This window comes from Corvus kubaryi, unplaced genomic scaffold, assembly GCF_017639235.1.
Source record: "Corvus kubaryi isolate FWS band 111438036 unplaced genomic scaffold, C.kubaryi_AGA036_p1.0 71, whole genome shotgun sequence".
NCBI lineage: Eukaryota > Metazoa > Chordata > Aves > Passeriformes > Corvidae > Corvus > Corvus kubaryi.
This window is the reverse complement of record NW_024582059.1, coordinates 7,647,261-7,664,289: the sequence shown is the minus strand read 5'-3', so window position 1 is coordinate 7,664,289 and position 17,029 is coordinate 7,647,261. Positions and strand designations below refer to the sequence as shown.

Below are 17,029 nucleotides of genomic sequence, written 5' to 3'. Positions count from 1 at the left end.
TGTCTGGAAGATCACAGAATCACAGAATGGGTCAGGTTGGAAAGGACCACAGTGGGTCACCTGGTCCAACCTCCCTGCTCAAGCAGGGCCATCCTAGAGCACATGGCACAGGGTTGTGTCCAGATGGTTTTTGAGTATCTCCAGTGAGGGGCCTCCACAACCTCTCTGGGCAACCTGTGCTGGTGCTCGGTCACCTGCACAGTGAAGTTCTTCCTCATGTTCACATGGAACTTCTGTGCACCAGTTTCTGCCCATTGCCTCTTGTCCTGTTGTTTGGCACCACTGAGCAGAGCCTGGCTCCATATCTTGACACCCTCCCTTCAGATACTTTATAGGCATTCATGAGGTCCCCTCTCAGTTGTCTCTTCTCAACACTGAACAGCTCCCTCAGCCTTTCCTCATAAGAGAGATGCTCCAATCCCTTCCTCATCTTTTTTCCCCTCTGCTGGACCTGCTCCAGGGCTCCATTGTCTCCCTTGAAATAGATACAGCACTCCAGGTGAGGTCTCACCAGGGCTGAGTAGAGGGGTGGGATCACCTCCCTGGCAATTCTCTTTCTAATGCACCAGAATACCATCAGCCTTCTTGGCCACAAGGGCACATTGTTGGTCCATTGTCCCCAAAGCTGCTTCCCAACAGGTTGGCCCCCAGCTTCTACTGGTGCAGGGGGTTCTTCTTTCTCAGGTGCAAGACCTTGCCCAGGTGAAGGACCTTGCCTAGGTGAAGGACCCTGCATGTGTCCTGGTTGAACTTCAGATGGTTCTTCTCTTCCCATCTCTCCACCCTGTCGAGGTCCTTCTGAAGGGCTGCACAGCACTCACTGTAGTGATAAAATCCACCAGTTTTGAGGGAGGAGGGATGCCATCCTGGGAGAGATGCTTTCTTCTCCTTTTTGGCACACGTAAAGGCCAAGGGCAATTGTCTTACTTTTACAGGAATGTGTGCTGTAAAACACACTCACTGGGCTAACTGCTGCTCCTCTGCAGCATTAGAGAACCAGAACAATTTCAGGAGAATTAAGTGAAAGCACCATATTGCCCAAAAGATGTGTGAGCACAAGCACTCACAAATCAACCAGGCTGTAGTTTTACAGAAAACTGTTACAACAAAAGGAAGAATTCAATTTCAGCAAATGTTTTGATCATGTCTGCACATGGAATAATGAAAGAAACCCAAACAATACAGTCTGCTCCTAACTCACTAGAGTCAATGAATACTATTAAATTACAAAGAGAAAAACTCACACCTACAGGTGTTTTTTTTTCACGCCTTTTTGTTATTTTTTCATCTCGTAAACTCTTACTGATCTTTTACTGCTGTTGACTCATAGTCTGTATGCTTTTCTGAAAAAAATATGTCAATATCTCTATCTCACTTGAGCCTGTACCTCTTGTAGTTTCCACAGGATCTTATGGTTCTGTGTCTGGCGGCTTACTTTCTGCCATTTCCAATGAAAAAGAGCCCCAGGTCATGGAAAACAAGCAGCACTTCATGAACATCTTTGCTGCTGTTCTTTCTTTCAGAAAAAAAGAAGAAAAAAAAAAGGCAAGAAAAAAAGCTTTACCTAAGTTTGACTATTTTCTCTGTTTCTACGGGAACAAGAGCAGATGATGGAGCACCTGCCAGCCATCAGCTGGATTGCTGAAACTCAAGCCAAGGTAACTGGCTTCTGATGAGGAGCTTCAGGGTTTATTTGGACTGTCCACTGGGTTGCTAAATTTGAAATGGTTTCATCTTGCAGTGGGGAGAAACAGAGAACTGCATCAGGTTTAAAACCAGTGAAAATATTCTTCCCTGGGATCTCTTCAAATATTGTGACTTCTGGGACAAACTCAGAATAAAATATTTGTTTTTACTAAAAAAAAGAACACAGACAAGTAAACCTTCTTGCTCAAGTCATTAAATGCCCTTGAACTTTTTTTCGATTTTCATAACCATACTTACAAAATTTGGAGATCAGTGGATCTCACCATTATCACAGATTGTCAACTCAAACACAGCAGAGTGAAAAGGGCACCTAACAGATATGGGATTAACAGGCCTGGGAAAAGGCTCTTTTTATTACCCACCACTGCTCTAATCCCTGACTCTGTAACCATTTCACACAGCTGTTCTTTTATAAAATTTAACCTCCTGGCTCTAAGACCTCAACTTCTCCTTTCTACCCCCATACTGTGTAATCTCAAACTCTCTTGCAGTAAAATTCCCTGTCTCCTTGTTATCCCATTTTCAGGCATCCCCATTTCAACGTCCTCCCTAAGAACTTCCAACCAGCAGTTACTCACCAGCCTTTCTCCCCGTGTGCCCATTGCTGCTGGCAGCTGCTGTGACCACAGCCCTGGCTGCTCTGGCTTGTAGAGCCCCTTTCTCCTCTGTTCTCCCTCCGGCCTCAAGAGGGGTTTCAGATGGAGGACACAAGTTGCATTTACAAATAACCCATCCAAACACAGCTCCAAAGAGATAAAAGTAGGGCAAATGAAAAACTTTGTCATAGTGCTAATGTAGTGAATTTCTTTTTATTGCCTCTGTCTGAAATTGAGCAGGTGAAAGATAGAGTTCTTCAGGCTGGTGCCAGAATGCAATATAAATGGTCTGAGTATTACTATGTGCAGTGGAGCTACACTGACCTAATTTATGGGAGCTGAGAATCTGGTCACCAGCTTACATGCCTACTGTTCTGTTTTTGCTTTGCTTTGGAAAACACGGAATGGGAGTGTTTAGCTACATTTTGTGATGGCAAAAAAAGTGTGTAATACAAATTTCTGCATGAAAGACACTTTTCCTTCTTTTCCAATGGTTCACTGCATCATTTCTGGATATATTTACCAGCATCTGACCTTTTTCTCTTCTTTTTTTTTAATATTGTTCCACTCAAATCAAGCATCTCTCAGGGAAAAAAAAAAGAAAAAGGATAGACAAGTCTCAGTGTTAGGCAACTAACAACTTTGTATTAAACACAGCAAATAATTGAGGGTAAAATAAGAGAAGACATCAGGCTTGTCTTTAGTTTTTCCATGCAAAAGAATATTTTGGTCTAGTATAATTACACAGAGTTCAGTAGAGCTCCTGAGCATGGATTTACAAACCAATCATGACCTCAAATGGCATGCTGTTCATCTGAATAAAATATCTGCCAAGGTACATTAGGAGTGAAGTACTCCCGAGTTGCTAGGTGCCACAGTGTTCAGATCCAGCAGGGTCTGCATTAAGTATTTTCAAGATTATCAACAATGGGAACACATCTGTGCCTTAATAGCTTACATCTCCCTTTAACCAGTCCTGTGGTCACATCATGAAAATATACTAGGAACACTGCCTAGGATCACACTTTTAAAATGAGCTGTTTTAAAAATCAATTAAGCTCTGTGTGTTAATAGAAAATGAAAATCCAATGAATTGTTGAACTGTAATAGGCAATTCTCCCAGTGTAGATTTTGTCCTCCTCTAAAGCTGGATGCAGAAATTAGGCTGCTTTTTTGTGTTCAGGGCTGGCTTTCACCTCTTTCCATCTGAAAAGTGTCTAGTGAGAAACTGAAATCTGCATCAGGCAAAGGCTCTTAGCAGTCTCTGAGAGGAAAAGTCTTTAAATGTGGCTGTATATGTCTTTCAGGCATAAAAAGATAACCCATAAACTCCAATTTCAAATGCTGCCCTGTGCTGAGCTAGTTTTTTGGGGTTTTTTAAATAGCAAAAGCAATTTCACGGTGTTTTGAAGAAACCAGTTCCCTGTTTTCTTTCCATGATAGGATGCTGCAGAATTTTTTGGAAATGAAAGTCAGCAGCATCCTTCTCGGGGAGGAGGTAGGAAGGAAGAATGAGAGTGGTCTTGATTACAAACTTAAGCCAACCAAAGTATTCCTGAATGCTAAAGACTGACCTCTTGAAAGCCAGGAGGGAAGTATCAGTGAAGTGCCCCAGGAAATGGGGCAGACCTAAAAACCTGGCTGCATGAAGGGCCTTTACACCTGTGCTTTTCAGAAGGGTTATTGTGTGAGATTCTGAACAGATGCTACAGACAAATATGGTCTCTAAAACACCTGTGGAGATACAGAAAGCAGCACACATTTTTTCCAAGTAACACTGGTAAAAGCTACTCTACATTGACATCCTAAGGTGTAGGCTCCAAAGTAAGGAGTGTGGCAAATTAGGCTTTGCTAGATATTAGTCTTAGGGAGACCTGCAGATGGATGGACAGGACTCTCAAGGGCCTGATCATTCACACTTGATGATCCTCATGGGTGAACCAGGACTTTATCAAGGACAGTAGAATGTCTGCAAGCTTTCCACTCTGAGAGTGTTTCAGCCTGTCTCTGAGAGCATACATGCTTAATTAGGGCTGCAAATCATCCAGGTAAAATGAAGGCCTGCTACTTAGCCACCTTCAGTCGGAGTGGTAGGATAGCTCCAATAAAACCGCAGTCAGGTGCTGCCAATCCTCCCATGCAGGTGATGTGAGCTAAGGGCATGTGTATGTAAAGGCATGAAATGGCCTATGGGGAGATTTTCAAAGGAATAAAATGGAGTTGGAAGCATAAATTCAAAACCACCTTCCACTGAAATTTGCCTTTCTCTATCTTTTAGCTCTTTTGGGAACAGAAGTTCAGCAGTAAGCATATCAGCTAGCAAGAGTTCAATATAGACACCAAGAATTACATTGGTCCAAAGATTAGAAGGGCACTTCAGTCTGTTTCTACTAGAAAAAGCAGTCCAAATAGTTTACCTCTTTAATCTGTTTTTCACCTCAGCAACTGTGATACTGGGTAGGTGTAACTTCAGGAGAAAAACATTAATATGGTTTCTAATCAGAAATTAGGAGCACAAGAACAAAAATACCATCAGTGCTCTGACCTTCCCCATTTTACCTGTTCTTCTTTGGTGAGTCAGCATCTCATTTGCTTCAAACAGGAAGGCTTGCTGCGATAGAGTTGTAGTCCTGTTTGCACTGTTGGCTCCTTCCCACTATTTAAATGTCACTTGTTTAGGATTTGTGAAGACACCAGGCTGTAAACAGCCCATGAAGGATTGTCACTTGCAGATCCCAAGAGGAAAATCTCTTCGGTAGCAAACTGGGTGGGAAGATGGGCAACCAAACGTGAAAGAGGAGGTATTCAAGGAATAGTTCTGCCAGCATCACACACAAAGGTCTGTGTATTTTGTTTACCAGGAACCTACCCTGTCAGCAGCAGAGCTCACACTATGAGCACCTGTTTCCAGCAGAAGGGACAAGCAACTTCCTGTGTAACAGGACAAAATAGTTAAGGAAAATGCCTTCTTGAGCCAAAGTTCAGTATTTTTCAGGTCACATAACTGCCTCATCCTGCCATCTTGTCCTGTCAAGCACCCAGGCAGGACTTTCTGCTGCTTTATTAATGCTAAATTACTGGGGTTTGCAAAGTCATTTGAAGTAGATTGGGTTTTTATTCAGAAATCAAGATTTAAGCATTATGCAGCCAAATACTCTAATTTCCTTTATAGCAGTACCAAGCTTTCCATAAATATATACAATCTCACAGAGAGAGAAAAATTTTCTGGTGTCACCTGTACTATGTCTCAGAGAAGAGGCAAACTGAGCAATAAAAATGATGAATTGTATTTTTTTTTTATGGACTGGAACAGCTATATTCTACCATCGGAAAGCCAGAGAAGCAAGAAATTAGCTGTATCATACATATGCAACAGATGCATATGAGATTACAAAGTGTTCTAGGAGTTTGTCAGGAATAGCTAAATTATAACCACAAAGTAAGGTTAGAGGAAGTTGCTACTTGCTCTTATAGTCCAAGATAGAAGAAGACATCATGAGAGATACTAGATAGTAGTTTATCAAGAGTAAGACAACACACCATTGGGGTTTCCAGCTAACTTAAGAGTCAGAAAGGCAGCTTCTTCTGATGTTGAAAATCAGAATTCATAGCACAGGCACAAGCACTAAGAAGGAAAGGATGATGAACAGGATAGATAAATCAGAAAGCGTACTTTCAGGGTATATTGCAGGCTTAGGCTTTTGAATAGCAATTATGGAGAGCATGATTTTTCATTTCAATTTATGTCCTGGTAATCAATTATACACTGAGCTGGATATAAACCCTTTTGCTGCCCCATTAGAAGAAAACAAGCAAATAAAATAAGGATTCCGAATGCAATGAGATCTCTTCCTCTCTTTTCTCTACCTTTGATTCCAATTAACTGAGATAACCACAGAATTTTAACTTCAAAGAAAGAAAACTTGCTATGCACAGTGAGACTGCCTTTATTATAGCTTAACCCTTCCATAATTTTTAATCCTACTTGTCCTTGCAATCATTCCTCTGGCTTAATATGACTCATGAGAGATCTCAACACTGAAGACCATAAACTGTATATCCCTATTGCTAAATTTTCACCTGTCACCTACAGAAGCAGGAATTAATGTTAACTGGAAGTGGTTTCTTGATTTCTGCACATCATACTGGCCTGCACAAGTTCAGTGTGGTTCTGTGTAAGCATCTGCCTCATGTGGTGACAGAGGAGAGGTTTGCTGCTGCACACACCCATCCCACCATGACTGCACCCAGCTCTGTCTTAAAAGTATTTATATTTTGCAAAACCACCTGTCAGCCAGTGTTCTTGTCAGTACAAGAACTTTAACACTTATCTGTAAAATATTCTTCCCCATGGATCTCCCTGCCAGTTCAGTTCTGGTGTGAGTAGTACAGCTGATGGAGGCACGGAGAAGAAATGCACTGCTGAAGTGGCAGTCTACCGCTACTCACGCCACGTATTAATGTGAAGAGACCATCAGCTTTTGGTGCCTCAGGCCACATGAGTGCTAAAGAGAGTGGGAGGTATGAGAGCAAGTTTTAATCAGGGCTAAGGATGAGCTCCCTGAGGGAAACTGCCCCAGCCACCCTGTCATCAGCTCAGCCTCACTGCCCTCACTCTCCCTGTGACAGTGCGCAGCTTCCATGCGCTCAGTGCAAGGGTGCCTGTGAACACATACTGCAGCTCTAGTTGAGCTCTGGAAGCTGGGCTACACTGAGCTGGAGAGGCAGCAGACATGTGGCACTTGCACACTTACACTCTCTGGAGTCAGTCACTTTACAGTGCAAGCGGGATGCAGCTCTGCCAAACGTAACATGCGTTGGCCTCACAGCGGCATAAACTGAGATTCGAAGCACTGAAAAACTGAAAAATATTTCCCCAGCTTAGCTGCTGGGAGCAATCCTCAGAATACACTGGGAAAGGGTGTGTCTGCCTCAGCTCCAAACCTCAGGTTTGATTTGGTGAGGAACTGTAGCCATGCTCTGCTGAGACGGGCTTGCCCCAAGCCAGAGTGCTACGAGAGCAAGGCTAGTTGTTTCACCAGCTTGGCTAACTTACATAAATTAAGAAGTCACAGTACTGCCAACAAACTTTAAAATTCAGTTGACTACAAATAAATTATTTTGGAGGATGCTAATAAATAGGAGAATTGTCCTAAACTTCTCTTTTTCTATGCAAACTTGAAGGGATAGAAATAGTTTGACCCAATAAATGTGTAAGCATGGATTCTACTGTTAAAGATATCATGTATAGCAGAGCTAGTAGATTATGTTGTGAAGTGTACAAATAAAAGTCCGTTTCATATAAACTCCAGTTGTGCAAATTCAGCTGCAGGCCCAAGAGGAAAACTACAGCCTTTTACTCTTATGCAGATCAGCAAAAAACAAGAATTAAAATAATATTTCAAGCCAAACTGCGCCTCCATCCATTGGATGTGTAATTCCACAGTCTTTAAGTTTTAGAGTTTAAGCTGTCTTCCTTCCACGGCAGGTCTGAGAGGGAAAAGATTTTAATGCAAGCACCAAATTTTTTGTATATCCCTTCTGAAATGAGCTTATGAGGAGCTCATTATTCATCCCATATCCTAGCTAGAATTAATAACACATCCATTCCTTCTGATACCTTATCAGTACAGAGCTGTTCAGCTATACTGCATTCAGGTGAAGTAATGTACACATCCAGGTTTACTTGCTTGAGAACCTGATGTGAGTTTTAAGGCTCAAACAATCACGGGAATTTCTTCTCAAAGCTCCTCAGTTTCCCTGGGCAACACTGTCCCTCGTACATATGTCTTCATTTGTCCTGGTTTCATTTCTACACATTTCTCTTGCTGCCCAGACCAAAGGAAGAACGAAAGTCTATAAATCAATGACATCTTCACTAGCCTTGTTCTTGCTCTCTCTTTCTTCCTTCTTGAAGTAGCAGCTCATCCTGTGACTTTCTTGCTTCTCCAGCTTTACCACCTTCAGAATTCCTCAGACACTTTTATTAATTTCCTTTTAAAATGACAGCCAATTCAAGATATGAAAATCACTACTGATTGCATAAATAAGCATTTATACTGCAGTACACAGGTCCTTAGCAAAACCAATCTTGCATGGATTTACATACATCTCATAGCTTTTTAGGGCAAAGAACCTGTAATTTGGCACAAAGTAGTTCCCCTATTGTGGAGTGGCATTTACAATGACAGTACTAGGTAAATAACTCAGGCATCCAAAGACAAAATTCATCCCTTAAGGTCATGATCTGGATTAATGTAAGAAAATCCTGAAGAGAGTTTAGAAACTATGGAGCAAGGAAATGGATTATACTAATCTGTGAATTCAGTGATTTTTTTTTGTGGTCTGACAGATAAAATGCAGATAGTATTTTTCATTCAGTTATTACTCTTAGTGTTATCTAACTTATTAGTATGTTGACAAGGTATATATGTCCTTCACACACTTTATAGAAGGCAGGGTTATACTGACAGACAACTATTTTCCACACACTTATTCTACAAAACAACTTTTGTGCAGCTCTGACGTACAATTTAGATATAAATAGATAGGCATATGAAACCCATTTGCTGTCAAAGCTTAGTCCTTTTATTTTAACTGCTTATGGCCTCAAATCTGGTTTTTTTCTCAGATTAACAATGATGTACTTTCTGTTCAGTCAGACTGCAGCTCTACGTGGAGATCACAACTCTCAGTGAAGGCTATTTACTCACCAGGCTCAGTGAGAGGGTTCAGCACTGTCCCCACATACCAAAACCCCATCTTCACTGGCTTCCCATAAAACCCTAGCAAGCTCACTCAGGATTGCTTCTCCACTTGTAGTCCCATGGCTGTGCCCTTAACAGGCAATGTGACTCTAACACTTGTCCAGAAGGAGCACAGCGCTGTGTTCTCCTTCGAGGCAAATGCATGACAGCCTCAGGAAAGTGAATGAGCACAGCTCTTCTGCCTCCAGGCTTGAGCTGCCTGGTGCCCAGCCAGCACTGGGAGAGCACAGAGCTGCAGCTGTGCCTATGTAATTATGGACCTTTCAGGACTGCACTGCTGCTGAAGCCTGGAGATGCATTTCTGTCAGTAAAATTTGCAGGGCATCAAAACATGTTCTTCGACAGAGACCAAGAGCTAAGTGCTGACCAGCTAGGATCCTAGATCACATCTGATGGCACCTATGTGGTGGATAGGTCTCATCTTCACAAGCCAACCCCAAATAAGAGTCCAAAGCAAGACCCACCCAGAGACCCGCATGGCACTACTCCCAGTGAGCTCATCCTGCCCATATTGCAGTATCTTTACAGTAGATCTACTTGTGGAGAATGGGGAAGGAGTCCTAACCTAAACTCTGTCTGTATCTGTTCTGATATCCTTGTCCCTGAACCTGGGTGCCATGCGAAGGTCATAACCTCCTTCCCATAAAGCCATGATATTCAGTGCTTAATTATTTTATATACAATACAATAGCTCTAAGAAGACATATTTTGCTGCCTCAGGAGAGGCTGCAGCATGCTGGCTAGTTCACACTGATGAGAACTGAGGTATGTTGGCTCAAATTCTTGCCCTGAATCAGTGATGACATTTCCTTTTGGGTGGCCTGCTGCCTACTAGGAAATTATTTAATGGGTGAATGCTGCTGGTATTCTTTGGCTTTGTGTAAAACCTGTACCTAAGCAATAGGAAAAGAATAGGAAAGAATATAATGCCTTAAAAAGATAATTAAAGCACTAATAGGTGAATGGGGAGATCTGGATTCTGGTTCTTATATCAGGCAAAAACAGAGGGTCCCCTGCAGACTCCTTAGTCCAGTGGTTATATATTGCTTATAGGTTAACTTTCCCTTACAGGGAAATGGGGATGAACCCTGAGTTTCCAGATCCTTCTGCCAGATGGGATTTGGGGCAACCCCAAGGGATGCTGCTACATCATTGCTTTTGATGCCATGTTTTCCTACAAACATGATGGGTACCAGAGCGTGTAGCTGTGCTTATGCAGGAGCCAAGTCCCAGGAGTGACTAAGCCATGCAAGAGGCACAAGTGAGTGCTGGCTCTTCCACATCCCATCTTCAAGTGCCCTGGGAAAATCCACACCTTGCAGAGGGACACTGTGTACAGGTTTGTTACCCTAAAGCCGGCACTGACCAAGGCACCGCCTCCACAAGGCAGGGAGGAAAGCAATGCAACAAATCAGTGCACCAGTTCTGGCTCAGTGTGATGGCTGCAGAGAAAGCTCAGAAAGCCATAAAATAAAGATTCCATGAAATAAATGGAAAGATGATTTGTAATTAATTGCTTTTATACGGGATGATATAAAGCAGACTTAAGGTTACAGAGAATTAGCCTGGGAATTGTAGATTTTGCACACACTGTCATGGTTACTTCAAAACTGTCTATATACCACACTCTAACAGGCTTAAAGGAGTTTAAACAGAACTTTTAAATCATTTGTGTTTTAAATAAAGGAGGCTATTTGTAGTAATAATACTTCTGATGAAGGGTTCAGAGTCAAGTGATACATGTGATTGATGTCCATAATAATTGCACACTTCTATAATCCTTCCTCACCTGTAAGAGTTTCGAGCTTACATTTTGGATACTATTAATATTCAGACAAAAATAACCTGTGGGCAATATCATGTCCTGAACATGGTGGAGAATTAATCTATTTTTGTAAAACTGTTTAGGAATGATGGATATTTTTCCTGCTCGAGTAAACACTAGCTCATTCTCTAGACCTCCATTTTCTGCTCAAGAAAATCCAAGTCCAAATGATTTCATGGATATTTAAAGGATGGTGACAAATGCTGAATACTCTGAATTTCTCCACTTGATAAAAACCTGATACTATTCATTACATAGCAAACATTTCAGCACTGGAGTTTTCTTGGGTTTTAATTTGTAAGAGAAAACACAATGAATTTGGGAACAACAAAAAATGGAAAGAAAAAATGAGGCTGCCGAAATGTAGCTGTCAAACTAGACTCCAAGTGAAAGTATCACACTTGTTTTTATTCTAGATAAGCAACAGGGCAGCTTGAAATAAACACGGATTGAAATTTTCTTCATCTCTTTAATGAGTTCAAAGAGGCTGAACAAAGACATAGAAGAGTTGAACATTGCTGTGTACAACGCAGTAAACAGATTAAAATTTTATACCTGAGCAAAAAAGGAATTTAACTATTAACTACAGCATGCAGAATAACTGATAAGTTATCACATAGACATAGCATACTGTTATTAGGTTACAGTCATTCAGATACTCTTAATTTTTACAAAGGCTAAAGATGGAAAAAGCTCCGAGACAAGATGAGTAAGTGACATAAAACCACAATAAGGAAAAGCACTTTACCATCTAGCAGCCTTTCCAGAAGATCAAAATTATCTGCTGTTTTATTATCCAGGCAGAAGCAGCAACAATGCAAAGCCTGTGGAGTTAATAACACATTAGACATTTAAGCAGGTCCTGAAAATGAAAATATTAGCAGTTTATGAAGTGCTCACAGAAGACCTGAGCCTGCATTCCCTGCCCTCAAATGCCACTTTAAAGCACTGCATTTGTGAGCTCTTCCCAGAGCAGAATGAAAGGCAGGAATCTGCAGGGAATGACTGATCAAGTCACAGGCTCATGATTTTCTCACCAGCATAACAACTGCCAATTCTTAAGGGATAACTTTTTATCCCATTTGATTGGCCAAAACCCACATTTCATTTTATGTAGAAACCTGACCTTTCCTCTCACTGAATCTGGCATTTGGGTGGGTTTGGTTTTTCTTTTTTCTGTTTTCACCACCTAATCTATTTCAAATGCTCTAGTTTGAAATAGTTTAGCACAAGTCAAAAAAAGTGACATATTTCTCTTCTTAATTCCCTTGTCTTTGCAAAAGATGCCTGTGGGAGAGAAGGGGCCTGAAAAGTTTGAGGTTTAACCAGCACAGCTGATTCCCCCACCAGACAAGCTTCTTTAACCTGGCAGACTTCTGCACTCCCTGATCTCCACATCCAACATAAAAACTACCCACACCCACCACCAATATTCCTGTGCTACAAATCAGCCGTTTGCCTTCCTCCAGCCAAACCAGCAAACCCTGCCCTTGTCATTTAGACTTGTCAAGAAGATATGGGAGGGATGGAAGGGTATTTACCCTGTTAGAGACAGCCGTAAACAAAGCCTCTCCCTTTTATTTCCATGCAGTTGTACAGTTACATACTCTTGATGTCAATCAACGCCCCTCAAATCATAATACCTGCCTTGACTTTCCTGCTACTGTTCCTTCACCATTTATGAACAACACTATGCATTAAAACTGCATGTACCAAAATGGATTCATCCTTTTGTCCACAACATATTCATTTCTTCTTTAAAGTCAGACATCTTAGACATTGGTAGGTTGTGTGAAAGAGTCCCCAGGGAATTGAATCCTCTTTGCTTCTAGTTTCTTCCTGGGTTTGAAAGCTGCTGATACTTCGGGGTGGATGGAGTCCAGCCGCTGTTCACACTGGAAGGCCGTGAGGAAGGCCGTCCTGTAGTTGTTATTCATCCAGCCATAGAGAAGGGGGTTAGCAAACGTTGAGCACATGGCAATGACGTGAAACACCGTGTAGATCAGTTTGTACTCTTTCAGGTCTAACACCTGACTGTCAATGTCACTGACCAGCTGGAAGGTGTGAAAGGGCAGCCAGCTGACAGCAAACACCACGACGACGCACACCAGCATCTTGGTGGTTTTCCGGCGCCGGTGGTGATAGTGGTCATTCCCCGCCCCAGGGCTAACGTGGTTCTTGAGCTTGGTCCAAATACGGATGTAGGCATAGGAGATGACTGCCAGAGGCAGCACATACTGGATCAGGAGCATGGAGATGCTGTAGATTGTGCCATAGTTGAGCTGCCCCTCCCCTGGCCACTTCTCAGAGCAGACCACAATCTTGAAGTCAGGAATGATCTCAATCAAGGAGTACTCACGGAAGATGGCTAGAGGACTTGCCAGCAGGGCACTGACTGCCCAGGCAACTCCTATAATCAGGAAGCTGATCCGCTTAGAGATTTTGCTTTCCAAGTGGTAGACGATGCAGCGGTGACGATCCAGAGCGATCACAGTCAGTGTAACAGTAGACACATGAACAGCCAGGGCCTGGGCATAAGGCACCAGGTGGCACAAGACTGGGCCCAGTTTCCATTCGCCCAAGAGCGTATAAACCAAAGTGAAGGGCAGGCACAGCGTATTCACCAGCAGGTCGGCCACTGCCAGGTTGGCAATGAAGAAGTTGGTCACTGTGCGCATGCTCTTGAACTTGATAATCACGTGGATCACGAGGGAGTTTCCAATCACCCCCAGCAGGATGATGGAGCAGTAAGCAAAGATGAGAATTATTTGCACTTCAACAAGCGTTGTGCTGTCCTTCAGTTCTGGTTTAGGGTCCAGAGCCAATTCATTGAGTGGTGTGGTGTACCTTGTCAAGTACAGCTTCGTGAACAGCTCCATTTTCATTTCATCTGTCTGGTTTTCCTCACCTGCTGCTTCCAGGGGCCCCATCCTTGCAGCAGCCTGGTCTAAGCCACAAAGCTGCCCCTGAAAACAAAACAGTACAGGAACAAGTGGAGAAATTGGTCCACATGGGCTAAGACAAGAAGCATCAAGCTAAAGCCACATCTCTTTCCTAACCCACATGCTACATTGCAGGATTAAGAGAAGATCTGTCTCAATATATTTAAATTCTCTTGCCCTTACATTTTGAAGTCTGATCCAGTAATATTATTTAGGCATGACTCCTGCTGAAAATTGGAACAGATTTCAAAAGCATTCCAAAGACAAAGTTTGCCTAAGTAAATGCAGAAGGATTAAGATCCTGCTGGGCAGCATACCATTTTTTTTACAATCCACTACCTAAAACTAGTGCTGATTTAGCACAAGTCTTCCAGTAATATCTATGGGAATTCTACATGGACCAGCACACCCCGGACTGTTATTAGCATAATAATCTTCCAGCTTTTCCTTAATGAAAAGTGTTTCCTTTAAATAGCTACTAAATTCTTACAGGTTTATGCCCTTCCTTAATACCAGTGAACTAATTAATTACTGGGGTCTTTCTTAAAGAAACTTTGTTTTAGAACAGTTTTTACCATGATGCAAATAAAAATACCCCTGTAATAGAATTGAAATAACAGCATTTCTTTGAAATGACTGCACAACTTATTCATGCTGAAATCAACTCAAGAAACAATTGAAACACAGTTACATATAATATTTTGTTTCTGTGTGATGTTTCAGAAAACAGAGCTCCTTGGAGACTGCCAATCAGGCATTCATTTCTGACTGCAGTCACAGGGAAGACCAAATCATTCCCCTGCTGATGTCAGTAAGAATTTCACCACTGGCATAAAGATCACGTTTTTTTCTTTTCCTTCCTTACACAGGCTGAGTCAAATTCTGTGCTATCCTATGACTTCAGTAGGCACAATATATGAATGGTTTACAATCAGTTGCTGTCTTGGATTTCAGTCCAATGTAAAAAAGTACACATCCCCATGCAAACTGCTCAAAGCATGGGTGGCATGTTATCCAAGAACCATGAACCTGGGGACTCCTTTCCCTGGCCTGGGAAAATTCTAAGAAATTACCAGTGCCAAGCAAACTTACCAATAAAACACCACTGTTCACCACTGAGAGGAAAGCCAGCCCTGATTTACTCACACTATTTCCCCATTCATATCTTCCCTAAGGAAAGCAAGAGTAGAGAAGAAATGTCACTTTCTTGCTTCAAGTGTTACGCATAGCTTAACCCTTCTCAGATTCAAGTCTGCCTAAAGAAACAGCTACTGATGTGTTTGGATTAACACGGCATTTTAAAAAATTCTTGGTTTTTTTAATCAGCTCCATTTAATTCCTTCCATCTTCAGAGAAACATTTCAGAGCAACAGAGGTACATTTTTATCCCTACCCAGTAACTATCAGTGAGTGACATCCTTCAGTATGGTTTCCAAACTGAGAAAGGAGGGTTGTCTGCCAGCAGGAGACTGAGCCCTTTTTGCTTGTTTCTATCCCACACAATATCCCAAAGAATTTCTCAGGGTCAGCTATTTTTGCAAAAGCAGCAGATCGACTGCATGAACTGAAAGGCTAAACAGGTCAGAATTATGCCATACTGTTTAATCTACATTTACTCAAGAATTAATAGTGTAAGCTGAGATGTGCCAGCTAGTCCTACTAGTGTACCCTGCTGATTTTAGCAATATAATCAGTTTTCAACCACTAGCCTAAGCAATGGATGTCAGGAAGGGATTCCTTATCAATACGCCTTTAGTCCACCAGGTTAAAAATGTAAGAGATCCACCACAATTTACACAGTCAAGGCTATGCAGAAGTTCAGAACTCTGAGGAGCATTTTCCTTTGACCCATACCTACACCCAGGAATTATGCTTCCATATATTATTACAGTAGAGATTTGCTGAGGTCCCAGGACTGTCAGATGCTTCAAAATCTCATAATTTTTTTCAGTGCAAAATAAGAGCATGTCACGTCTACACATAGAAGTAGAAAGGTGAGAGGGCTGACAAATTTAGTTTTTTTCCCCTTCCTTGCCATACATCCAGACTGAAAGATGCAGCTCAGACAAATAACATAGCATCCCTTTCTTCCCAAAAGTATCTTCACCCATTTCCCTAGTCCCTGACTTTCTGTTAATTCCTACTTGCAACTCCTTTGTTTTAGCGAAGCCTTCTTTTGTTCTGACACTTTTATTTTGTTACTGCCCTGTTCAGGCTGATGGAAGATGCTTTGGTCTTCTCAATAAGACAAAGCTGACGGAGAAAGAAGGGACAACCACGGTTTAAAGCAGAATGAGCTGGTGTGTCAGCAAGCAATGAAATAAATTGGACAAGTTTGACATTGTCAGTGGGACAGCTATGTCGGCAAAATATCAGCTGCTTTCAAAAAATGGGGATAAAACTGAGGTGCCACTCCAGGTGGTGTTTGACAGGACCCTTTCTGTTCTTTTTTTATATAAACTCTCCAGGTGATAGCATTTACTAGCGCACCTTGCATACTGCACCACACTGGGGGCTTTTTTCCAGTTTCATTTTCCCCCAGCAGTCATATCCTCATGGTCAGGCATCAAATTGCGTCTAACTTTCGGCACAGAAAGGCCCAGAGAGGATTTACATCGGTTCTGAGAGCAAGTAAGCAAAAAGGGCGGAATACGTGATTACATTAGCAAGCGGCATTCCCATCAGGACCGCAGTGCCTGCGCTGGAGAAGGGGCTGGGGTTGCCGGAGGCGAAGGTGGCAGCAAACGCGCCTCTGGGATGCTGCCCTCCCGCTCCCCGGAGCCGTCCCCGGAGGGAGACACCCATCCCGCCAGGAGAGCCCCGTTCCCGGGGAGTGATACCCATGCCGGGGGCAGACACCCGTGCCCGGGCGCTGCGGGGATCCCGCCGCCGCCCCGTGCCGGGAGCGCCGCTCCGTCCCCTCTTCCCGTTCTTACCTTCCTCTCGCCCCGGGCAGGCGAGCGAGGCACGGCGGCTGCTGCCTCAGGAGCCGGTGTGCCAGGGCAGGGCAGGGCAGGGCAGGGCAGGGCAGGGCGGGGCGGGGCGGGGCGGGGCGGGGTGGGGAGCTGAGCCCCTCGCTCCGCAGCGGAGCGGCTGCCCCGCTTCCCCCGCCTGGCTCGGTCCCGCCGCCGCCCTCCCCGCGCCGCTCTCCCCTCCCGGCGGCGGGGCCGCAGCGCCGCTCGCCCCGCACAA

General features: G+C 43.1%; 1 protein-coding gene across 3 annotated transcripts in view; it reads right to left on the bottom strand.

Moving 5' to 3' along the window:
• Positions 1–11,344: 11,344 nt before the first annotated feature.
• The window catches only part of NPY2R (neuropeptide Y receptor Y2), a 10,382-nt gene continuing 4,697 nt past the window's right edge, over positions 11,345–17,029 (bottom strand). Inside the window, exons 1-3 of one of the 3 annotated variants that reach the window (XM_042049893.1) lie at positions 16,774–16,891; positions 14,930–15,007; positions 11,345–13,861 (exon numbers count right to left, since the gene is read on the bottom strand). In XM_042049893.1, the coding sequence (XP_041905827.1) occupies positions 12,668–13,825 (1,158 nt within the window). In that variant the 5' untranslated portion in view covers positions 13,826–13,861; positions 14,930–15,007; positions 16,774–16,891 and the 3' untranslated portion in view covers positions 11,345–12,667. Of the gene's footprint in view, positions 13,862–14,929; positions 15,008–16,773; positions 16,892–17,029 lie in introns of those variants that run through there. The other 2 variants (XM_042049892.1, XM_042049894.1) reach the window with 2 other exon arrangements.